Below are 23,026 nucleotides of genomic sequence, written 5' to 3' on the forward strand. Positions count from 1 at the left end.
GGATTATGCTTCTTCCACAGGCACCATATTTGCTGTACGTGGAGACGGTGGATATTGATGCTGAATTATTGTTTCCTGCTTCGTCGAAACTATATCCAGACGGAAAACTTGGCAGGGAATTGTCAAAGTCGGCTGAAAATTTGCACAGTGCAGATTGGAACAACTGTGAAATTCAGCCGAAACCTATCTACAGTAGCTTTTCCAGTATTTCTGCCAATGGCGACGACGATGATTTGCATAAACAGTTTGTTTTTGAAAAATTAACTATTTGCGACACACTGTCACAGATGTCAGTGGACAGCAATGCCAGTGGCGATTCTCGAGAGCCGTCGGCATTGGTTTCGGCCAGCGATATTAGACGTCGTCTGACTGAATCTCTGTCTGCGCCTACTAAGCAGCTCAAGGTGAGCAGCCGTGGAAGATTGTTTGCTAAATTATTAATTATCATTATTATTATTATGATCAGCATTCTACCGAAGATCCGTCGGCATCTATTCTCAGTGAACCGTGGGATGAAAAATTGAAACGTGTTCGTGAAAGTTCACCGTACGGTGGTTTGTCAGGGTGGCGTCTGTTGCCAGTGATCGTGAAAACTGGAGATGATCTACGTCAAGAGCTGCTTGCTTATCAAATTTTGCGTCAGCTTCAAGTAATGAGAATAATTTTAAAAATGAAAAAGTTTAATAATAATAATAATAAATTTTTGTTGTCTAGGATATTTGGAAATTGGAACATGTGCCTTTGAGATTAAAACCGTATCGCATTTTGGTCGTTTCTCGGGATTCGGGCATGATCGAACCGATTGTCAATGCCGTTTCTTTACATCAAGTACGAAAAAAATTGTTTTTTTCTTAATTTAAATATTTTTTTCGTCACCATTTCATCTGTCGCTTTCAGATTAAAAAGCACCAAATAGCCGACGCCAAAGCGAATCATACGTTGCTTGATTATTTTAAAAAGAAATTTGGTGACTTTAATTCTGAAGAATTTCTTACCGCTCAGAATAATTTCATTCGCAGTTGTGCCGCCTACTGTTTGGTTTGTTATTTAATTCAAGTTAAAGATAGGTAATTGGACTGTAGGTGGAAATTTATGATTAATTTTGTTTGATCGGCGCATCTTCTTCAGACATAACAGCAATATTTTGTTGGATACCGAAGGGCACATCATTCACATTGATTTTGGTTTCATTTTGTCGTCTTCGCCGAAAAATCTTGGCTTCGAAAGTTCGCCTTTCAAACTCACTGATGAAATTATTGAAGTAAATTGATGAATTTGAATATTTTTGAATAAAATTGTATTTTTTTTGTTCTGCAGGTGATGGGCGGTTGCGAAAGTGAGATGTTCCACTATTTCAAGATTTTAATGCTTCAAGGGTTGATCGCAGCTAGGAAACATCACGACCGAATTTTGTCTTTGGTTGAAACGATGCTTTCAGGTTGAGAGAAGAGCGAAAAACAAATGCAGTGAATTCTGACATTCTTTTTTTGTCCATTCAGGTAGTCAGTTGCCTTGTTTTCGAGGTGGGGCTACAGTGATGCGAGATTTACGCGCCCGGTTCCATACCAACTACACTGATGAAAAATTGCACGCACTCGTGGATGATATGGTGGAGACGAGCCGACGTTCAATCACAACTCGCCTTTATGATAATTTTCAATATTTCACCAATGGAATCCTGTAATGCTCAGTTGAATTAATTTTAGTGCATTGGTTTTTTTTTAATTTAATCTAATTTTATTTTATTTTACTATAATGTTCTGTTTCACATTGTCAGATGACAATTTGTATATATGTATATATGTTTGATTTTGTTGCCTGTTGAAATGAAAAATATAATAAAGGACAATTCATACTGTAGGCGGAATATTCAACTTGACGAGGTAGATTGTCCGGCTGGTGATTTTTCATTTCGATTCAAGTGTTGTACGATTGTGTTGATGTGTTTTGACTTTTCAGTTACAAAGTGATATATAACTTACAGTAAGTGATATAAAGAAAAAAGATGAACTCCAGAGATCGATTAACGTTGGACGAAGCGGTGTTTGCGGAAAAGCGTCAGGTATGGTAAATTTGAAAAATACTTTGGCCGGGATAAAGTAATCATTTTTCTTTTTTGTAGGTTACTTTCCTTTGGCTGAGCGGACAGTTGAACGTGCACGTGAACAAAGCGAAAGAGTAAGAAATGGATTTTTTCTTTGAACAATGTTTTTTTTATTTACTTTTAAATTATGATTATCGTTTTGTTGTTCAATGTTTTTTCAGATTACTGAAACAATATTACATCGACCATTTGTCGGAGAAAAATATAACAGCAGTGTTTTATCTTTCTGGTTACAAGTATCTCGGTGTGCACAGGGTGAATTGGGTGAAAAAATTTTCCACTGCTCAACTTGTGCTTTATTGCGTTTGTGTTTTTTCAAGATTCTTCGAATTTTTTATGCTCGAGAGGAGCATTTGGATTTGCTGAAGAGTCATTTGGATGAAATTTTGAGCTGTCACATTTACAGTGTTCAATGCTGTCCATTGAAAGTAATTTTGTTGATTTTTCTTTAATATGTATATATTGTAATGAAAGAATTTCAGGATATTTGTGGACTATTTGCATCCGACATGCAATCCATTATGCCTTCCAATGAGTATTAAGTTGAATTGAATTTTTTTAATCATAATTTTGTTGTTTTTGTGCACAGTTTATTACCAATTTTACCTTTGCATATTGGCTATTCGGAGTCGAGAACTGAACAGTCAAAAACGAACGAACAACAATCAACTGTCAAAAAATGCAAAGCACCAAAAGTGATTGATTTTTTTTAAATTAAACACATTGAACAGAATTAATGATTATATTGTTTTGAGGTAGTTGAATCAACTGCCGAAGCTGGACAATTTGAAAATGTAATTGTAGAAATTTGTTTTGTTGTAGAAAGTTAAAGTTGTAGAAATTTAAATTTGTGCTAATTTGGGTGTGGTTGATTTTTTTTGTTGATTTTCCAGCAGCGCGAGCAAACTGAACAGAAGAAGAGAAAAGCTGACGACGCCCTGTTGAAAGCATCCGGTGAAAAAGAAAAAATGCAAAAAATTTCAAGTGAGTTTCTCGTATTGACGATTAGCAGTTTATATTGTTTGTTTTGCTTTTGTTTCAAAGGTAAAAAAGGCAAAGATCGAACAAAAGGGCGAGACGTGGATAAGGTCGAACAAGAAGGGGTAGTGCATGGAAATGGTTCAGAAAATGGAGGATCACTTCCTTCTGTCCACAAGACGGTCAAACGTAGAAAGAGGAATAAAAAAGTCGAAGAAGAGAAGCTGGTACACATTGGCCGTGGACGAAGCAGCACACCAAGCGATGATGAGAATGACCAGCAGAATGTGGAAGCAGATTTAATAAATGATGATGAAGAAGAGATTAAATTGCACAAAAAGAATCAAAACACTGCTGACGATGTCGATCTGAACAGCAGTGGGGAATCGGAAACCAACAATCCAGGTCCTGCGCGTATCAAAAGGATGAAAACAACGTACAAAACTTACATCGACGACAAAGGCTATCTAGGTATGTTTTGTTTGGGGATTTTTCAAGTGAATGCAAATCACTGGTCTTGTTGGCAATTTTAGTGAGTAAGCGGATTCGTGAAATGGAAACGGTCGATGCTGACAAATGTGATGTAATCGACAAGCATACTGACGTGGCTGACAATAAGAAACTGACATCTACCGTTAAAGGACCAAAAAAGCAAACATCGTTGGCAAGTTTTTGGAAAAAATCTTAACTCTTTAGCAAAAATAATTGACCACAAGTATATTTTTTTTCTATATTGACACAAAGTAAAAATGCGATTATTTATTTTTTTTTGAAAAAGTTTCGTGTTTGCTCTTTGACTTTGGTCGGATTGTTTACCGAAAATTTTGATATATGATTTATTTGATGGTCAATAAACCAAAAATAATATGCTAACGGTAAAAACAACATTTTAGCTCAAATTTCACAATGGGGCATCTCCTTTCCCGTTCCACCAATCTCAGGTAACGATGTCATTTTTATTTATTTTAATTCCAGATAATATATCAATGAAGTATACAGTTTGATGGAAAAGTTACAGATTTAATCGAATTGTTGTTTGCTGCATATGTTTACTCTAAACGTGTAAACATGCTATTCTGCATACTTCAGAATTGTTGTTTTGGAACTGACTGTTTTAAAAAATGACGTCATTGAATATGAGTGCTTCCGCTCAGTACAAACTTATAAATATATATGCATTTCTTCACCATCACTTTACACTGCCACTTTTTTGTCTTATTTTTTTTAATTTGTTTTTTTTTGAAATTTCTCAAACTCTCTATTCTCTTTTATTCTAGCAATATCTTTTATTTTACATTTTACAGGAAAAGATGGATTTGAAGTAAGTTATATAAATTATGAAGAAAAAGAATGGAAATAATCTATTACTTTAATAATAATGATAATAATTTAATTTAGCAATATAATATTATAAAATTGTAGAGTGCTCAGTGAATCTCGCGTAAATGAGAGTCAACAGCAGTTGACAGCAGAAGAGAACAATGAACAACAACAGCATGTTATTTCTGAATGTGATTTGCAAAACACATGTGACACTGTTGACAGGGATGAAAGGCATGCCTCACCTTTCCTCACAGCAAAATTTCCACATGATCGTTGGTATTTTCGTTTCTACATATTGGTTTTGGTATGCTTTCTAAATTTGGGTAAATTCGATATTTCACTTCCATTAAATACTTCATCAGTTGATCATTTTAATTATTCAAGGAAATTATCTAATTTACGATGCTCCAGCTGCTCTGTCATCAGATCTACGAAAAGTAATTGAAATTAATTTTCAGCTAACTTTATTATTTTACAATTTTTAATGCATTTGCAATAATAAATGCGTGAATGTGGAGGAAGTACATAAAATTTGTCCATTTGTTTAGGACATGAACATTACAATTAGTTCTTATAATTTGTTGTACGACGTTTATTCATGGCCAAGTATTGTACTTGCGTTTGTATCTGGTGTGTTGATTGATCGATTTTTGGGTTTGCAATACGGTGGTATTCTTTTTGCTTTGATCATCCTTGTCAGCCAGGTATATTGGAAATAAATTTACTTTTCTACTGGTTAATTAATGAGTATTTACCACTTTTAGATTGTAGTTTCAGTTGGTGCTTTCGAGAATCTCTTATGGATAATGGTATTTGGACGGTTTATTTTTGCGTAAGACGTGTGCATACACATACCTGTATATAAAAATATGAAAATATGTTTTTGATTTACTTTTATACAGTTTAAGTGTAAAATTAATACAAATGTATATAACTTGCATACAGATTTGGTGGTGAATCGCTCGGTATTATACAAAATGCTTATTTGGTCAAATGGTTTAGAGGAAAAGAATTGAATTTAGTATTTGGTATTACACTGAGCTTTGCTCGAGTTGTAAGTTTTTTTCTTTTATCTCGCATCATGTTGTGATAATATATATTTTGAATATCAAGGGTAGCACTATAAGCATGAACATTTTGAAGCCAATATACAATGCATTTGGACAATATTTCCAAAGTTATACATGTCTGGGTTATACGATGCTTGCTTGTAAGTTTTCAAATTATTGTGAATAAGTTTAACAAAATTTTTTATAAGTAAATGTATTCTTTTTTGTAACTTTGTAGGTGTAGCATTTGCAGCTTTTTCATTGAGCTGTTCAATTGTGATTGCATTTCATGACCGTCAGCATGATCGACACTTGAAAAGCTTGCAATCTGCAGAAGCAGCTGAACCTTCTGAACAAGATGTTGTAAAAATTATGGATATTATTCGACTGCCACTTTCTCTCTGGATATTGTGTGGCATTTGTGTTTCGTATTATATGACAATTTTTCCATTTATTGCCAATGCTCAGTAGGTTTTATTTTGACGTAGCTTCTTTTAAAATGTTAATGAATAATTTGTAGAGAGTTTTACATTACCAAGTTTCATTTGACACCAGAGAGTGCAAATTTGTGCAATAGGTGAGTTTATGATTTAACTGCAGCATGTGATTAATGAACAGTTTTGTTCTTTTTAGTCTCGTCTATATGATGTCGATAGTGATGTCGCCGTTGTTTGGAGCTTTGGTCGACTTGAGTGGCTACAATATTTATTGGATGTTTGTTAGCATAATTATGGCATTGATTGCGCACATTTTACTCACATTTACCAGTTTAACACCATACGTAGCAGTGGTAAGATTTTTTTTTGTTTTGTGCATTCGATTAAGTGATTATTTTAATATTTAGGCAATATGCGGTTTTTCGTATTCGTTGTTGGCTGCCAGTTTATGGCCGAGCGTTTCGTACGTCGTCGCAGAGAATGCAATAGCTACCGCATATGGTGTCATTCCATCGGTGCAGAATTTCGGCTTGGCTTTGGCATTTTTGTACATTGGTGAAATGCTCGATCGTTGGGGTTACTTTGCACTGGAATTGAACTATATTGTTTGGCTAATTGGTAAAATGTGTGAGCTTTTGTCTAGCTTTTTCAATATGTGTTGTTTAGTTTCTCTTCTATTTACTATTGCCCTTTTGTTTGTGGACAAAGCGAACGGTATGCAATTTTACAGGAGAGAAGAAATTGTTTTCTACTATTTTTTGTTTAGGTGTACAAATCAACAAAACACGTGCCCAACGACGAAGTGGTACAACTTGAAAAGCAATCTCGGAAGCAATAAGTTTTTAAGGGGTTCATTTTATTCATTGAAAATGATTGATATCTGCAGTAAATAAATTGCCTAAATTGCGACTGTTTCAAATTTGGTACAGGCAGGATTTTTTGTTTGGAAAAAAAACAAAAAGAAGCTATACCAGTGAACCAACTTTGTTACAGCTTTAGGGAAATGTATGCAAATGGAAGCAGCAAAGGTTGTGGCGAAAAAGATAAGAAAAGTCAAGAAGAGCAAGCAGTACTTTGTGGTGATGGTGGTGGTGTACGATTCGAACTGCAACGACGTCGGACAGACACATCAAGCATTGTTGTTTTCATTATTATTATTTAAACTTTTTTATTTATTTTAACAAAATTGCTGCTGCAATTTTTGTCAACTTATTACAGCTTTGACATACCCCGACGATCAAGTACACGGGCTCTTTGCTCGTTGGTGAAATTCAATATGTTCATTATGGCGGTCAAGTGGTCGTTTGCTTCTCTGTCGATGAGGTAAAAGTAGAAAGAATCTCTCAGAAAGCGCAAAGCCGCTTCTTGTTCAGTGACCACGGTCGACGGGCGCTGTTTCGAACAGTGGTAATAATGGTGATGGTGGCGGTGATGTCGACGAGACTGCTGCGATTCGCCGGCCGCATCCTGACTGGAATTGTGCCTCGAACGGTGGCTCATCTCCAACGACGGATCTCGCACGGCCGACGTCGACGCGGACCGCGTTTTGCCGGTTCTCGTCGTCTGACGTTGCCGGTCGCATGTGCACCGTGGATCTTTGGCCGCGGCCGCTTGCAGCCTATTCACCATGCTGTTCAACTGTTCACGCAGACGTTCGTTGTCCTCTTTGAGCAGTTTCCGTTCGCGTTGTTGTCGCTGGTAGAGCATGTTCAGTTCGTAATTTAGCATCGAAGTCTCCTTTTCCAGTTGAGCAGCTTTTTCTTCGACCCATTTGAAGCGCTGCCTTTCCAAATCGAGCAGTTGGCGCAGTTCTTCAGTGTCGTTGTTGCACAAAGTTAGCAAATTGTTGCAGCTGAAGAATGGCAACGATTCGGCTGGTGCTTGATTTTCGCCCAGCCGGGGGAACAATTCCGAGTCTTGGGATATTGTGAACGACTGCGTCATCAGGTCTGTTTCTGTTTCGCTGCAAGCGGTTGTTGTGACCGCTTCCAATGACTCATGCCTGCTGAGTTTGCTCTGACAGCCCCTGCCTGTCGACCGATCAGCAGCAGCAGTAATTACGTTCGACATCCGCTTGGGCGTTGGCGAACGGTTGGCGGATGTGAATTTGGCCGAAGATGAAGATTCGAATTTTGTCGACGATGATCTTTCAGAAATGCTCAACGATTGTCGAAAACGGGACGAAAATGTCGACGGACTGGATGATCGTTGCTTGGTGGATAATTGTGGTTGTTGTTGTTGTGGTGGTGGTGGTGGTTGTCGTTCTTGTGATCCATGTGGTGGTGCAGATATTGGTGTGGACGTTGTTTCCCGAGTCAAATAATCGACGCGACAACTTTGTTCTTGAGAAACTTGAGCAGCGTTGGATTCAGCCTGCTCGAACTGTTGTTCTTTCCAACTGTCAATTTTCCAATCGTCATCTCTACTTTTGAGTTCGGCTGTCGGCAGCTGTATCGCTTCGGTATTCGAAATTGTCAGCAGCTGATCTGTCGGATTGGTCAGTTTTTTGGGAGGTTGTTCACATTGACTGTAATACTGCTTGATTTGCTGTTGCAGTTCGCCGACACGTGCAGCTGATTGTTGTTGTTGTTGTTTACTGGTAACAATGTCGCTTGTTGGACAACAGCTTTCATCTGCAACCCGTACGTTGTCTGTATTTGTTGGCCAACGTTGGAAACTGACCGACGGTTTGTATTCTCTGGTCGTCGTCTCTGCTTTTCTGCTAGACTCTTGTGAAACAATGGACGGTTTCAATTGTTGATCGCGTCTCTCTTTGGAACAAGTCGTCGCTTTGTGCTCCTGCTCATGTTGCTGCTGTGAATCTTTGCTCAAAGTGACCATCTCGTATTCGCCCTTCAGCGTGTCCAGTTCGTAACGAATCCTGGCACGATCAGTTTCGAGCTTGTTCAACTTTTGCTCCAATTGGATCAACTGACGACAAGTTTGGCTGAGCATTCGACGCCAGGCGACGGTTTGCTTTTGCTGTACGCATCGTTCCGATTCGTCCACCAAATGGTTCAAATCGAAACAGCTCAAATGTTTGCAAGGTTGTGGTTCCTCCAGTCGACGGACAGTCTCACTCTCTTCGGCTTTGTACAACGACAGTTCGGCGGTGATATTCGCCAACAGTTTCGTCTGGGCTTGCAGTTGCTGTTTCAGTTGTTCATTTTCTTTCAAACTGTCGTTCAGCTTGTTCACCACATCCGGTTGTTGGCTTGCCAGCATCGTCGAATCCCCTTCGCCGCTGATCACATCCTTCAACCAGTTGAAAAGATCCAACTGCGCACTGGTCGAATTCGTCAACACGCACTGCAGTTGGGGCTCTGGTTCCGGTGGCACGGTCGACGGACTTCGGTGACCGCCGACCGTCGGCGGTGGACTGATCGTCTGACGGGCATTGCTGACCGTTGGCGACTGCGAGCTGTCGCCCGCCGCCTCTTTGTGCAGTTTGGCCAGCAGATCGGCTTTTTCCAATTCGTGCTTGTCGATCATCAGTTTCAATTCTTCGCGTACTTTTTCAAACTCTTTTTCCAATTGTAAAAAGCGTTCGTTTTCATCGCGCACCAGTTTCGCCCTTTCCAATTCCCAAGCTTGACTTTTGATTTGGAAATTCTGTTCGTTGATTTTCTGCTCGGCTTTGCTCACCGACAATTCTTGTTGCAAATCTTCGATTTGTTCTTGGGCTTTTTTGTACTGGTCTCGTAGATCGTCGGCATCTTGACGTCGTTGTTCGGCCGTGATCAGTTTCGTCTGCAGCACTTCGACTTGGGCTCTGGTGGCATTCAGTTCGCCTTGGAGCAGACGTAGTTGTTGTTCTTCTTTTTCGTCCGTCGATAGCAACTGCTTGTCGATCCAAGTGCTCGTATCCGAACAGAATTGCCGACGGTCGACTTGGCCCGTCCAGTCGGATGTTCGTTTGGCGTTGTCGATTTCTCGGTCGACTTGGACCGGACGGACCATGATTTTCTGGTCGGCTGTCGGCACGTTGAATCGTTTCTGAAATTCAGCTACTTCGCTGAGCGACAGATTCACCTGCTGTGCCAAGCCGACCTTTTCCAAATTCAAACGGACGCTCAAATCTTGCAATTCGGTCTGCTTTTTTTCCAACTGTCTCTTGTAGGCGTCGGCTTCGATTTGGACGTTGTGCAATTTTTGCTTCCAATAGGCGACGGTGTCGTTTTGGATTTTCAAATTTTCCGTCAACGAATCTTCAATAGCCCGGTGCAGACGGTCCCGGTCGGCGTCGGCTTGTTCGTCCGCACGACGCAGTTCGTCCCTGGCCAGACACAATTCCCGTTCGAGCAACGGTACCCGTTCCAACGCCGTCGCCTGATCGGCCAGCTGTTGCCTGTAACTTTGACGTTCCCGTTCGAAACTCTGCCTGAGCGCTTCGAGCTCTTCGCAAAGGGTCTGCATTTGGCTGGTCAAATTGTTGACCAGACCATTTTTCGCTTTCAACGTGTCGGCCAAGTCGGCCAATTGTTGCTGGGCAGTACGCGACTGTTCGGCGTGCTGGTGTTTCAGACGTTCGTATTGGTCGTTCAAACCGGCCAATTCGGCCAGGGCTTTTTCCTGTTCGAAAAACGATCGATCCGTCTGCGTTTCTCGACATCTCGCCAACGAGTGACAGTCGGGTGGCAGTTTTTTTTCGGTCGATCGACTCGAATTGCTGCTGCGCACGATCACACCGCACTGGTCGAGTATAGCTTCCAGTTCGGCCACCCGCTGTTCGAGACGTGTCGCTTTGGCCGACACTCTGTCGCCATTTTCACGGACGTTCATCAACGTCAACTGTACCGTCTCGTATTCGCCCTGTTTGTTCATCAGTTGCTTTTCCAAAATGGTCGTCAATTCGTCTTTCAATTTCAGCTTCTCTTCCAAATCAGCCACCTCTTTCGTCTGATCTTCGTGTTGCATACGCAACAACGTCAATTCGGTTTCCAACTGCTGCTTTTCTTGTTCGACTTTTTCCAGCCGATCTGCAACACCATCTTTCAATTGTTTTTCAGCAGTTTCACGTCTTTGAACAACACTCTCCTCCATCTGTGCTAGTGGTAATGTTGGTTGTGGTTGTGCTGGTGCTGGTGCTGGTGCTGCTGTTTTCACTTCTTCTGCTCGCAATTCTTTTTCAGCTTTTTGCATTTCAACTTGCTCGGATGTCGACTCCGAGACACCAGTTTGCATCAGTTTCACTTCAGCTTTGATGGCATCCAAAGCTCGACGCAGGTCGTCGTTTTCGGCCTGCAGGGTCGCGTTGCGATCTTCGAGTCGACACCGACTCGGCGTTTGCTCTTTCAACGCAATTTCCAATTCAGACGCTTTCATCCTCCAAATCATGCATTCGGTTTTGTAGGCTTGGATTTGCGCGTCTATGGCCGTGTAGCCGCTGTTCGACGTCGTCGGTGCGCAACAGTCGTCGCTGTTGTTCGGCTCCAAGCCGGAGGGTGTGGTCGACGACGATGCGCCCTGTTCGCGTTGACGAAGCTGTTGTTGCAGTTCGACCACGCAGTTGTGCAAGAAGATGCATTCCGAGTGGTAAGCCTGAAAAGCAAAAAAAATTTTGCTTCAATTTTTTTCTTCCAATTTACTGTTGTTGTTGTTTTTGTTGTTTACTTGCAGTTCATCGTAAAGTGATTGTTGCTGTAATAGTTGTTGTTGTTGTTGGTCGATTGCTTCTTCTTCAGTCATGGTGGCAGTGTCGACGCGACTCACCGAATGCGAGATACCGCTATCCCAGGCGTTGTCCAGAAATGAGGCAATTTTCAGTTTAACTTTGGAAGTTTCGCAATTTTCCATTGTCGTCGACTTGGTCGGCTTTTCGCTTCCAACTCTCTGCATGTGCCGGTCGTCGTCGTCGTCATCGTCGACCATGGTCGAACGCAGCTCGTCCATTTCGAATTGGTACGTATCTCGCAGATCGGCCCGCTCTTTTTCGTAAAAATTGCACACTTTTGTCAGCTCTTGTTCGAAACGTTCGCAGAGGGCTTTTTTCTCCTGTTGATGCTCTTCTCGGATACGATTCAGCTTGTTCAACAGTCGGTGGTTTTCGCTCAACAGGCCACCACGGTCCATGATCGCTTCCAATTCTGACAGCCGTTCACGCAGCTGTCCCAAGTGGGATTCTTTGTCTTCGAGTTTCCACTCCAAATGGCGAATCTGCTGCTTGAGCAGAGCAATTTCGCGATTCTTCCTCTGCGTCGGTGTCATGTATTCTTCGTCGCCGTGGTGGTGGGCGTGGTTGCAGCCTCGCTTTTCGCAGTGCAAAACGTAACGCGTACTTCGACCCTGCCACCACTGGCTCACCCCAGAACCGTAATTTGACGAACAACACGAACTTCTACCGTCCAAAAAGCCCACGCCGCTGCTGCTGCTGTTCGGCTCGTTCCAAGAAGGTTTCAAGTCGGTTGCTGTTTCACTTTTGTTTTCTGTTGTCAATTCTTGCTGCTGCTGTTCCATTGTTCTGTCCAACTGCTCTGCATCTCGATCATCATCATCATTATCATCATCATCATCATCTGATTCAACAAAACCACTAATTAATAATCAGTCGAAACCAGGTAATTTGGTTTTTTTTTCATTTCACGACTTTCACTGTATTCAGAACAGAAAATAACAAGATAATTTAACAGAACAACACAAACATTCTTTTCATTTTAACCGCATTTTGAATATTCCTCATATTTATTATTAATATGATAAAACTTCTTTTTAAACTTTTTATTCATTTAACATTTCGTTCAATGAATCTATCACTATCATCCTGAGTTAGATTTGTGTTTTTTTTCGTGAATTGAGAGGTAAACATTTTCAAACTTTGTATATCTATGATAATAATAATAATATGTTTCTAAATTGCGAAGCTACTGATTAGAGAAAATGCACCAATAATTAGATAATAAATAAATATTATTGCCCTTGAACACTACTTGTTTATCTTTTCAGTCGAGTTTTTCTTAATCATTGCTTCTTCAGCTTCAAATTGCAGCATTATTTTTAGTTTTAAAATTTTACGACCGACAACAATAACAACCACGCAGATGACGTATTCAAAACCTTGTACATCTGTACACTTCTGTCAAATATGTTTAATTTAAAAAATGGAAAGAGTATTTTACAAAAATCAACAACTTATTTCGTGTTGTTGAATTAATTTCAAAATATTTGCCTTATTTTATTGAAAATTCAGCTTGCTCATTGATGTTTATAAATGTTACTTTTGAGAACTCGTGACAATTTTTATAGCTCATATATTAACAGACTAACGTTTCATGTATAATAATAATAATAATAATAATAATAATAATGCTTCACTTAGTAATGCAGTGAACAATAACAGAAAATCAAATCAAAGAAAAAGAGATCATTCATACCCATTGTTATCTGTGGTGAAGAGGTGTTAGCGGTTTCTTTAGCTGGAAGCTCTTGTTCATCTGGATCTTCCGGATACGGGGCAGTTGTTTCCCACCAGGTGACCGATAGTTTGGGAATTTTCGACTTTTTACTCTGCCTCACCGCGGGCTGTGGCAGATTATCGTTGTACTGTTTGTTTTCGTGGTCGACGGCGGCGGTCGAGTCGACCAATTTTGGCGAAACCGACCGCGAACGGTCTTTTTCCACACCGTCGCCAGTCTGCAGTTGATTTGCACTGGCCGACTGTTTCAGAATTCCTTTCCGTGGCATCTGACCGCGGTTTGCCGACCCTGAACCACCGGCTGACAACTGACTTCCCGGGAACGAGTTGCTCATCGATAGCTGGCAATCTTTGCTCATGCTGCATGCATATGTAGATAATAGGACGTAGCCTGGAACAGGGAAAAAGTAACGTTTATGCACATTTTATAATTTCTATTTATTGTTAATTCGTCCAAACAAACGCTCGTGCTTTTTTCTCTTTGCTTCTGGTGTTTTATCCGATTCGTCTATTATTTCTGTTTGCTTACAGCAAGCAAATCATCCATTTCTCCTCGAATTGGCGAACAATTTTCATGCCGGTTATTTTTTCACGCCTTTACCAAATTATCCCCTCTCTGACGTAATATAATTTGCGCAATTAGGATAAATGTTGACATTTTTGCACCGCTTGCTTGTTCAAACAAAGCAAACAATATTTATCACATTCCGTGTGTACAAGTAAAGGTAGGTGATTTGTTCTCATGTTCCACTTGATTGAAGTGGAGAAAAATTTTTACACCATCTTTTCAATAACAATCTTTGCTTGCCCTGGTGTCTGATGAGCATCAATTACACGAAAGCGTGCTGCAATATTTCTTACGGCGAGCCAGTTTGCTAGCTAGCTAGCTAGCTAGTAGTATAGGTGGGTAGGTAGGTGGCTTTGCTTACTTTCATGCCAGTTGTTGTTTGCTCATTAAAAAATTTTTTTTCCTCACACTGCACGCTTGTCAGTCAGTCAATACGTTCATATCAATTTTTGTTATTTTACCACCAATCAGATTTTTGATCACGATGCTTTTTATGTTTCTTTCTTTATTATTTGTAGATTACAATGAAAAATCTGCATCAATCAATGAAAATTTCTTCCGATAATAACTTTCAAGCACACTTAATCAACATTTCATGAATAAATAAAGAAACGTTTTATTTACCACTTGATGATGATACATCTGTCTACTTCACTTGATTAATAATAATAATAATAATAATAATAATAAACCAGTCGTCATTCTCGTTTCAGTTTTCTCTTCTGGTGTAATTTCTGCCCTCCAAAAGGACTGTTTTTCCAAACTTTTTTCTTTTTCAACCAATGTTTACAACTTCACTGCACCGGACCACAAATTACAGACTATTTACAGGAAAGAAATTATCCAGCACTAATTTTCACTATTCATTGCGAAGAATGATAATTTGAATGATTCTTCAATTTGAAAATGGGAAAACCCCACTGCTGTAACAATTACAATTTTTCTCAAAACAGTAATCCGGCTTCAGCATTTGACCATAATAATATTCGACGTATTTATTTCATAGCGCGAATTAGCACATTTGTCCAAGCTGTGCTGTGTTCTCAGTTCAGTGGACGTTTGTAGCTTGGGATCAAATAATTGGGAAGAATCAGGCAAACATATTTTACAATCAAGCATCCCACATTTTGAAAATTATCTCAATAATATTAACATTTAAAAAATAACATGGTTGTTTTGAAGTGAGAAATTTCTTACTTTGAAAATTCGATACAGGCCAAACAGATCGTTATTTGTCAATTTTTGTCAGTCATCTTTCGAAATGCACCTTCGAAATGCCGTACATGTCGTAAGCGATGCAGTGCTACTAGCGACGAACAACACAATATGTGAGCTTTAAACGAAATCAGCCGCCGCTATAGCTGCAGGATAGATAGCAGCATGTCAGAACGATGCGTGCGTGGCTGCGAGCATGCGGGCGAAAAGCGTCGTTTGCTTTCTTTCAACTTGATTCGGTGGAGTGAGCATTGATTTGAAGTGAAGTGAAACAATTCAACACATGGCAGAGCCGTTGCTTGAACAGCGTACACTTCAAAAATAGACAATTCTGAAAGCGCTGCTGCTGCCTTCCTTGAATGCTTGCTTATTTATGCACAAGGAAACTCTTTAATGGCAATCTTTCATGCATCATTTTCGGTCCTACAAATTTCCACATAAACGATTATTCACACTTGTAGACGAGTTTCATTCGATTTCAATTTTCACAATCCACTCGCTGCTTGCTCTTTCACCGTAGCACAATGCTGAAATAATATTTTTGTTCATAAATTCTTAAAATGCCATTTCTGTATAGTCAATTTAAATTTACTGTAAGTTTTATTGAAAATCAAGTTGATTCGTATATTACTGGAAACTGGAAACAATTTCCATAACCAGTGAGCACCTCCGTATGCAACAATGAAAAACAGGAAAAATATCAAAACACAAAATCTATAAAATGCGCATTATTAATATTGCAAGAACAAAAAAGATAATGCAAAAAAAATATTTTGCAATTGAAGCTGGAAAGGTTCACTGGTGGGCTAACGCACGGCTGGAGTGCGCAACGCGATTGGGCATTTTTGATTTCTGATTCAACGCATTCAAATCTGCGCAACCTTCCTTTTTTTCATACTGTTCGCTGCTGTCTGAGTGAGCTTCGTCCAGGTGGCGTTCAAATGATTACTTCTCCTGAACTGTTGATTTCAATTATTCTTTATATACAGATACTATTCAATAACACGTTGCATACTTTGTACAAACATTTCGTGCGTAAACATAATTCTACAACACTACAGACTCGAAGTCCAGAATCAACAGCAGAAGAGAAACAAAAACCTACGTCGTTACAAATTGTGCTTGCTGGAAGCAGGAACTCTGGCGAACTTCCCGAGGTCGAACTTCGAAGTTGCACAACGTCCAGATGTGATTCAACGCCGCCGCCAACGGATGTCGCCTTGGACGATCCATCCGGCGGCTTGCGCAATACGCCACGGCCGTTGTTGTGCTAATGGCACAACAAACAACAAGGCATCAGAAGCAACGAGATTCCTGTGCCTGTCCAGAGTCAGAGCGGCAGCTGTGAAAAAGCAGGCGTTAAGTGGACCACGAGTTGGTGCCATGTTGTTGGAACAGCCGTATGCCAGACAACTGTCAACAAGACAATGGACTTGGGTTTATAGGTGACAAGAAGCGCGCGCCTGACGTCCTCAGTCCTCAAAATATGAACCAGCGAAATCATGGCCGAATTGGTGGTCATATGATGGTCGAAGAAGGTTCTGATGGCCTGCGTGTGTGCTTAGTGAAGAGTGTTGACTGTGCGGCAAAGTGAGCTGCAAACACTGCAATGTGTATAATTCCAGGTATGAACTTACATTTATCTCTGCTTGTTGAGTAGAAAATAAAGGTGGTCACCTCGAAAGAGTTGTGTTCTCTCACTTACAGTAACAACTGCCTTCCCTGGGGATTGCCATTCGTTCAATCTGATCAAGCTCAAATCCAACAATTACAGTCCACTGCCTGAGTGTCAAATTAAGTTGCAGTCACTACAGTGATTGTTTTCAAAGCAGTTTACAACTGCGACCTTCAGATGTCCACTGTTTAAATAAAAGCTTAGTAAAAATTATAAAATCAGAAAATGACCTTTGACACGATGATATAACTGAAATAAACGTAGACTGTTTGCATTGTAAAAATATTTCACCAATGATACGGTGATTGTTGCATGATTAAATACTACTTGAAGATCACAGTTTACTTTTTTACCTACTGTGTCTGAGTGATGCTTTTGAATTAGCTGGAATTAATTGAAATGGGACAGTGAAATACAGCTATGTATTCCGATGCGGTAATGATAAATGGTTGCAGAGTTAACTTCAAGTGGACACTGGTCAGCGCAGATGTTGTAACGTGGTTTTGTCGTTTGTCTGTTTGTCAAAGAGCGGATACCTGTTTATAGTTATTCACCTGCAAATGCCTTGTTTAACGGCTGGGTAAAGTTTACATGACGATGATGAACTTTTCGAACCTCATTGAAGAGAACAGTTTAGCTTGACCAGCTGCGATATACAAAAATGGTTGGATGATTGCTGTGGACGTCCAACACCAATGGCATTGAAATTTTTCATGATATGATTTCTTTTTGATTTTTTTGATATGATCAACATTGACGTTTATGAAAATGACCATGTTTAGACAAGAATGAAGTACATTTGAAAATGACCTCAATCGAAGCAATGCCAATTTGTATACAAACCTAACAATTAATAAGCAGTTTAATATTGATTGAGATGCAAAGCAGTGGCCATAAAATGAAATATTTTGCGATTATAAAGAACTGTCAACTTAATTTCTCAGGGCAGCACGAAAACTTGAAAATTTATAATCTGTAATCATAATGTTAAGTAGTTTAGATAAGAAAATATATTATAAACGAATTATCATTAATAAATGAACTACTTTAATTCTGGAAATAAGCTTCTGCCAGAAGTTGAATTTTTTATATCCCATATTTGGTTGTGATACTATGAGAAGTTATTATTCAGAAGAACATTTTTCTCAACGTTAAATATAAAAGCTGCGCGCATACTATGCAAATCAGCGTTGTTATATTTTATTGATTTTTTGAAAATCAAAATCTCGCTATATTCTTCCATTGTTCATGACTAAATTGTAATTTTTTCTTCATTTTGGAAATTGAATAAATTCTATGAAATTCCATTTCTGTAATTGAATATTACGCATAACATTGAGTGTAGTCAGACAAAAGTGTAAAGCTGACCTATAAAAGTATGAAATAATTTTTGTATGAAATGCGTTTATTCATTTTCATTTTGCATATTTTATAACATGATGTGAACAGTGTCATCTAGTATTGTGAGAAGATAATTTTCACTATTCGCTGATTTTTGCTGATATTATTTTTTCCCAATTTTAAACTATACTTCAATTATAACTTAAATGAATTACAGCAATAATAATATTAGTCAGCAACACGTATGTAAATTATTTTCAAACATTTCGATATTTTAGTTTTTATATTTTCACTCTTTTTGTTAATACAAAGAACGTTATCAAAAACAAAACTGTGCTTTTCATGATAATAATAATTTCAATTATGAAAGAAAGGGATTGTAATAGATCTAATTGGTATTTATTTAAATAGAAATGTAAAATTTTAAACAAAGAGGTTGAAAATAAAAGATTAAATGGCAGCGATAATTTGCATACTATTAATTATAAATAGAAAAAATGTTTTATTTCAATCGGCAGTGGAGACGTCCGCATGTTCGTATTCCACTGATGGTTGATGTGTTGGTTTGGGTATCGCCAGAGCAATCTGACGCCGTATTGTGCGGAAGAGGATTCAAATGATCCTGATAGCACTCCAGGTACACCATTGCAATCCTGTTGATTGCAAGGCAAAGGAGTTGGGCGAAATCCCTAATCACGATTAATTAACAATCAACCCTTTACAGTTTTTCAGATAAATTTCATGCAGAAAATTGCAAAAATCATTTGTGCAAATGATAAAATGAAATATTTTTATTTTCATGCTGCAGTCCAGCGGGCGCTTTACGATTTTTAACTTTTCAGAAAAGCTCACACAGAACAACAAAAATCCTATGCTAATAATAATAGAATGCAGTATTTTTATTTCATACTGCACGTAAATTTAAATTTTGATAACAAAATTCATTTTTTGATAAATATTTCATTTTTCAAAACGCTATATTCAAACAAAGAGATTTAAAATAAAAATATGAATGGCAGTAATAATAGTATTTTGGCTTCATATTAAATATAAAAATCACAAATTGCAGTGGAAACTTTTGCTTGTTCTTTATTATTTTATTGGTGGTTGATTTGCTGGCATGCGCCCACTCGTATGCAGAGCAATACCAAATTGCCAACATATTTGGTACTGATGCACCAAAGTGTAAAGGCTTGTCTGCTTTGCTACGTGAACATGGGTCAGAAAAGCCAAATGCATCATCACAATGATGGCATTTTTCACAACATCCCAAATAGGTGAATTCCATCAGACGGATTGTATCGATGGTAAATGCGAATTTAAATTTTGATTTTTTTTATAAAATTCATTTTTTGACAAATATTTGCTTTTTAAAGTTGTATTTCACTTTACTTGATTGTTTTTCTTTTTGCTTCAGTGTACCGTGAAAGGGATCGTCCATAAATTGAAAGAGTCCTAATAATTTACGGTCCAGATTTGTTGAAAATGTCAAAATACTCAGCATCCACTGTTTTCACTTATTTTATCTACATCTCGTCTACTTTGTTACATTGTTATTTTCGAATTTGCATATGTTGTGTGGCATTTTCATCAATAGTTGTGCATATAAATCAGGTTTGAACAGCACATGTCACAACTGATGGCAGCATTTTAGAAGATCTGAAATGCTCAAATCATCATCAGTTTCCACTTTCCCTTTTCATTTCGATTATAAAATTTATTTTTCGATAAACATTTCTCTTCAAAATCTGTTGTATTCAAAAATATGGATACAAAATAAAAAATAAATGCCAATAAGAATAGTAATAATGTCCAGAGGTTGTTATAAATAAAAAAATTATTTCATTCTAATTGGCAGTGGAAACGTCCGCATGTTCGTATTCCACTGGAGGTTGATTTGCTGCATTGTGCTCTCTTGTAATTAGAAAATGAGTGCTTTCAGAATCAACATCATAAAGGGCTTGTCTGCTATATGAGGCCCAAAGTGCTAAAAATCTTTTTGCTCTTGCTCAATTGTGCACTCATAGAAGTCAGAGGTTTGACAAATACCAGTTGTCAACCCGCTCATTCTAGGTGTCTGTTGTCAGAGTAGTAATATGTGCACTTACCAAGTGCAACGAAGAAGGGCTATCTATTCGCACAAAACGTAACAAAAGTTTTCATACAAGAAGTTTGTTTACCTTCATTATCATTTTATTCTAGTATTTTTATAATTTTTTATCATCAGAGAAATTTGCTAAATTACATGCTTAATTCTGTTCTCAGCACAGGAAAGAAGTGTGCTTATATATTTTGGTGAAAAACTTTTTTCGATGAGTTCCATTTTTGTAGGTCATTTTTGAATATTCAAATCCAAACTTAAGGCATGCGGAGGCCTGTTTTGGCTAAGACAATGGTTTTATTATGGCGTTTTTTGTCAGATAGTTTATATTTTGACTTTATTTTAAATGTCACTGTCATTTTTGAATTCTGAAATAACTGTCATTAAATTAATTTGTTTCAAAATTTTCTCCTCAAACAGAGTGCATTAGTTAAGTAAATGATGGGCAATGAAAAATATACAGTAGCCATATTTATCAGCAGAAACGAATGGAATAAAAATTTGCATGCGAGGACGTTCGCTTTGTTGACATATTGGAAATAATTTTAGTTTGAGGTCGTCCGTGGATAGAAGCACTGCGTTTGGATTGGAAAATTAGCTGAAGACCAATATGAAATGACAAACAATAAATTTGCTTTTTATTCATTATTATTTTTTGGAATAATTTCTGAAAAATAATTTTTCAATCAACAACCAAGCAGTATGAACACTAACATTGAGAAGATGACGCATTTTGTGGTAAGTGGCAATTTCTTCATTTATAAGTCGTAATCACTTAACAATGCAATTGAGAATTGGTATTGTGCATAATTTCTCAATATATTCTTTGTGAATTCTCAACATGAGATGAAAGGCGACTTAATAAACGCCAAATTTCTGTACAGTTAAGTTTGATTAAAACAACGTGTACTCATTGTTTATTTATCATTGGAATATGTTCTTTCGAAAATCACCATTGCAGTAGCTAACATACACTTTCAATTGACCATAAGCAAGCTTTTGCTCAAAAATTGTTCACTTAAAATTAGCTTCACTTCAGCTACTTGGTTTTCTGATTTAAAAAAATTTTCAGACGTACATAAGTGTGTTTTGTCTAAGTCAATTTTGTTTTATTATGGCGTTTTTTGTTCCATAGTTTATATTTTGGCTGAAATGTAAATGTCAAGGTCATTTTTCAATTTTCAAATAGTCCTTTCCTTATTGGTAGAATTTAGAAGAGCATTTCTTTTGCTCATATTGTAACGCGGCTTGGGTTAGCTTTTATCTTCAGCCAAAAGTTCTAACGCACTAAAAACCGGTTTCTAACGCTACACTATGCAAATAAGCACCGCAATAACGCTGCCTTATCATCAGTAAGGTTGCGTTTGTTTGTTTAATTTACGTGGCAATTGGTAGCTTCGTTGAACGTTCTCTCAGTTCATTACGGGCGTTAAGTAGCTGCTGAAGGTCGTTTCAGAATTACTGGCAAGTATTCCATAGATGATTAAGGGTTTTTTAAAAAGTTTGTATACTCATTTTGTAAACAATTACTTTTCAATTACAATGCAGTAAATTATTATATTTGTTGCAACTCTACTTTGTCATAAAGTCAGAATAGTTCTGATTTAATATCATTATTGCAGATATAAAGAATGGAGCAAAGAAAAAGTTAAAACACGAACGACACAGCAGATCACGGACGGCATAAAGCAGAACAAAAGAAGAGAAGAAGTAAATGCGATTTCTTGTGATTTTGTGAAGCAGGGCTAAGGATATTCGAAAGGGTGATATTATTCCTTAGTTTGATTAACCACATGAGTTTGTAATATGTAATATATGAGTAAGATATTTTTCACTGTAAAACTGCACTTTTTGTTTTTCATATTAAGATTATGTGAAGTTTCAAGTTAGAAAGATTGAAAATTAATTAACTTTATTATCACTTTATATTATTTTTTCAAATTTCGCATAATCAGAGACATTTGGTAAATTACATTTTTTGTTTGATTAACATTGTTTGTCAGCGTACGCAGCCTGTGTGCTTATATTTTAGTGAAAAGATTCTGCGATGAATTCCATTTATGTAGGTCATTTTTGAATTTTCAAATGTGAAATTCACACGTGCGGAGGCGTGTTTTCACTAAGTCAATTTTCTGTTCTATTGGATAGTTTATATTTTGACTGAATTTCAAATTCTGAATTTAACAGAATTCTGAATTCTGAAATTAAATTCCTGAATTTTTACATATCCGAATTTACATTCCTCACTGGATGACTTTAACTGTTCATTTCAACTTCTTTTTTAAGTAAACTGAAATGAGTTTTATCTAATGCTATGCATTCGCTAGATTAGCGGTTCGCTGTGCATGAGGTTTCAATGTTCTTAGTTTCATAGCGTTCGATTAGAATTAATTCCTCGTCCAGAAAATTTTCCAATCAACTCAAACCGGTTTCTATCGCTACAGTATGCAAATGAGGATCGCTTGAAAATTGCTTTATCATCAATCAGTAATGGTGCGCTTGCTTGTTTGACTTGCGTGGCAAGTAACAGCATCGTCAATCGTCAAACGTCAAACGTTGGCGTTAAGTTACTACTCAAGTCGGTTTTTAATTGTTGAAAGTATTCGAAATTTTCTCGTTATTTTTTTTCGAAACTATATATATAATCATTTTATTAGCGTTATCTTTAACTGAGGATCAGTTACTTCTTTTATTTCAAAATTCTTTGTTCAATTTTTTAATTCCACTGTGTAATAAAGTGCGAAAAGTTTTGATTCAACATTTACCATTCTTACAGATATGACCAATGAAGAAAAGAAAAAGTGAAAACGCGGACGACACGAAG

At 37.8% G+C, this 23,026-nt stretch overlaps 6 protein-coding genes across 6 annotated transcripts; 3 read left to right on the forward strand and 3 right to left on the reverse strand.

Annotated features, from left to right (window-relative positions):
• Positions 1–5: 5 nt before the first annotated feature.
• On the forward strand, positions 6–6,707 carry Tsp_08498 (phosphatidylinositol 4-kinase beta). Its single transcript, XM_003375464.1, has 30 exons — positions 6–404; positions 467–649; positions 715–828; positions 898–1,067; positions 1,129–1,261; positions 1,318–1,438; positions 1,500–1,680; positions 1,862–1,899; positions 1,985–2,062; positions 2,123–2,178; positions 2,266–2,532; positions 2,587–2,639; positions 2,694–2,799; positions 2,860–2,898; positions 2,998–3,088; positions 3,149–3,553; positions 3,616–3,750; positions 4,058–4,080; positions 4,387–4,403; positions 4,505–4,677; positions 4,790–4,842; positions 4,954–5,109; positions 5,170–5,225; positions 5,351–5,459; positions 5,519–5,597; positions 5,693–5,921; positions 5,975–6,031; positions 6,088–6,244; positions 6,299–6,509; positions 6,658–6,707. The coding sequence occupies exons 1-30, from the start codon at positions 6–8 to the stop codon at positions 6,705–6,707; spliced, it is 3,939 nt and encodes a 1,312-aa protein (XP_003375512.1).
• A 527-nt stretch (positions 6,708–7,234) lies between these two features.
• On the reverse strand, positions 7,235–12,347 carry Tsp_08499 (putative myosin head). The gene is given in 4 exon segments (XM_003375465.1): positions 7,235–7,362; positions 7,382–8,088; positions 8,194–11,432; positions 11,604–12,347. The coding sequence occupies 4 exon segments, from the start codon at positions 12,345–12,347 to the stop codon at positions 7,235–7,237; spliced, it is 4,818 nt and encodes a 1,605-aa protein (XP_003375513.1).
• Positions 12,348–12,813: 466 nt separating this feature from the next.
• Positions 12,814–13,661, reverse strand: Tsp_08500 (conserved hypothetical protein). The gene is made up of 2 exons (XM_003375466.1): positions 13,262–13,661; positions 12,814–12,953 (listed from the first exon to the last, which is right to left on the reverse strand). The coding sequence occupies exons 1-2, from the start codon at positions 13,659–13,661 to the stop codon at positions 12,814–12,816; spliced, it is 540 nt and encodes a 179-aa protein (XP_003375514.1).
• Positions 13,662–15,645: 1,984 nt separating this feature from the next.
• Tsp_08501 (conserved hypothetical protein) lies at positions 15,646–16,679 on the forward strand. Its single transcript, XM_003375467.1, is given in 4 exon segments — positions 15,646–15,678; positions 15,871–16,046; positions 16,075–16,522; positions 16,539–16,679. The coding sequence occupies 4 exon segments, from the start codon at positions 15,646–15,648 to the stop codon at positions 16,677–16,679; spliced, it is 798 nt and encodes a 265-aa protein (XP_003375515.1).
• A 1,924-nt stretch (positions 16,680–18,603) lies between these two features.
• On the reverse strand, positions 18,604–19,389 carry Tsp_08502 (conserved hypothetical protein). The gene is made up of 2 exons (XM_003375468.1): positions 19,178–19,389; positions 18,604–18,790 (listed from the first exon to the last, which is right to left on the reverse strand). The coding sequence occupies exons 1-2, from the start codon at positions 19,387–19,389 to the stop codon at positions 18,604–18,606; spliced, it is 399 nt and encodes a 132-aa protein (XP_003375516.1).
• Positions 19,390–21,744: 2,355 nt separating this feature from the next.
• Tsp_08503 (conserved hypothetical protein) lies at positions 21,745–22,871 on the forward strand. Its single transcript, XM_003375469.1, has 4 exons — positions 21,745–21,749; positions 21,825–21,912; positions 22,569–22,784; positions 22,860–22,871. The coding sequence occupies exons 1-4, from the start codon at positions 21,745–21,747 to the stop codon at positions 22,869–22,871; spliced, it is 321 nt and encodes a 106-aa protein (XP_003375517.1).
• The last annotated feature ends 155 nt before the right edge of the window (positions 22,872–23,026 follow it).

This window comes from Trichinella spiralis (genome assembly GCF_000181795.1).
Source record: "Trichinella spiralis strain ISS 195 chromosome Unknown Scfld5, whole genome shotgun sequence".
In the NCBI taxonomy this organism is placed as follows: domain Eukaryota; kingdom Metazoa; phylum Nematoda; class Enoplea; order Trichinellida; family Trichinellidae; genus Trichinella; species Trichinella spiralis.

Coding starts and splice junctions, on each gene's coding strand:
- Tsp_08502 (XM_003375468.1), bottom strand. CDS start 19,389: ATGGAATTCACCTATTTGGGATGTTGTGAAAAATGCCATCATTGTGAT. Junction 18,791..19,177: donor ATAATAAAGAACAAGCAAAA/GTTTCCACTGCA, acceptor AATCGTGATTAG/GGATTTCGCCCAACTCCTTT.
- Tsp_08501 (XM_003375467.1), top strand. CDS start 15,646: ATGCCATTTCTGTATAGTCAATTTAAATTTACT. Junction 15,679..15,870: donor ATAGTCAATTTAAATTTACT/GTAAGTTTTATT, acceptor TTGCAATTGAAG/CTGGAAAGGTTCACTGGTGG. Junction 16,047..16,074: donor ATGATTACTTCTCCTGAACT/GTTGATTTCAAT, acceptor CTTTATATACAG/ATACTATTCAATAACACGTT.
- Tsp_08503 (XM_003375469.1), top strand. Junction 21,913..22,568: donor AGAACAAAAGAAGAGAAGAA/GTAAATGCGATT, acceptor CAATGTTCTTAG/TTTCATAGCGTTCGATTAGA.
- Tsp_08500 (XM_003375466.1), bottom strand. CDS start 13,661: ATGAGCAAAGATTGCCAGCTATCGATGAGCAACTCGTTCCCGGGAAGT. Junction 12,954..13,261: donor TTCACCACAGATAACAATGG/GTATGAATGATC, acceptor AGAAGTGTACAG/ATGTACAAGGTTTTGAATAC.
- Tsp_08498 (XM_003375464.1), top strand. CDS start 6: ATGCTTCTTCCACAGGCACCATATTTGCTGTACGTGGAGACGGTGGAT. Junction 2,063..2,122: donor TGTTTGCGGAAAAGCGTCAG/GTATGGTAAATT, acceptor TCTTTTTTGTAG/GTTACTTTCCTTTGGCTGAG. Junction 5,922..5,974: donor CCATTTATTGCCAATGCTCA/GTAGGTTTTATT, acceptor AATAATTTGTAG/AGAGTTTTACATTACCAAGT.
- Tsp_08499 (XM_003375465.1), bottom strand. CDS start 12,347: ATGGAACAGCAGCAGCAAGAATTGACAACAGAAAACAAAAGTGAAACA. Junction 11,433..11,603: donor ATAGCGGTATCTCGCATTCG/GTGAGTCGCGTC, acceptor TTTGCTTTTCAG/GCTTACCACTCGGAATGCAT. Junction 8,089..8,193: donor TATTTGACTCGGGAAACAAC/GTCCACACCAAT, acceptor ACGATCATCCAG/TCCGTCGACATTTTCGTCCC.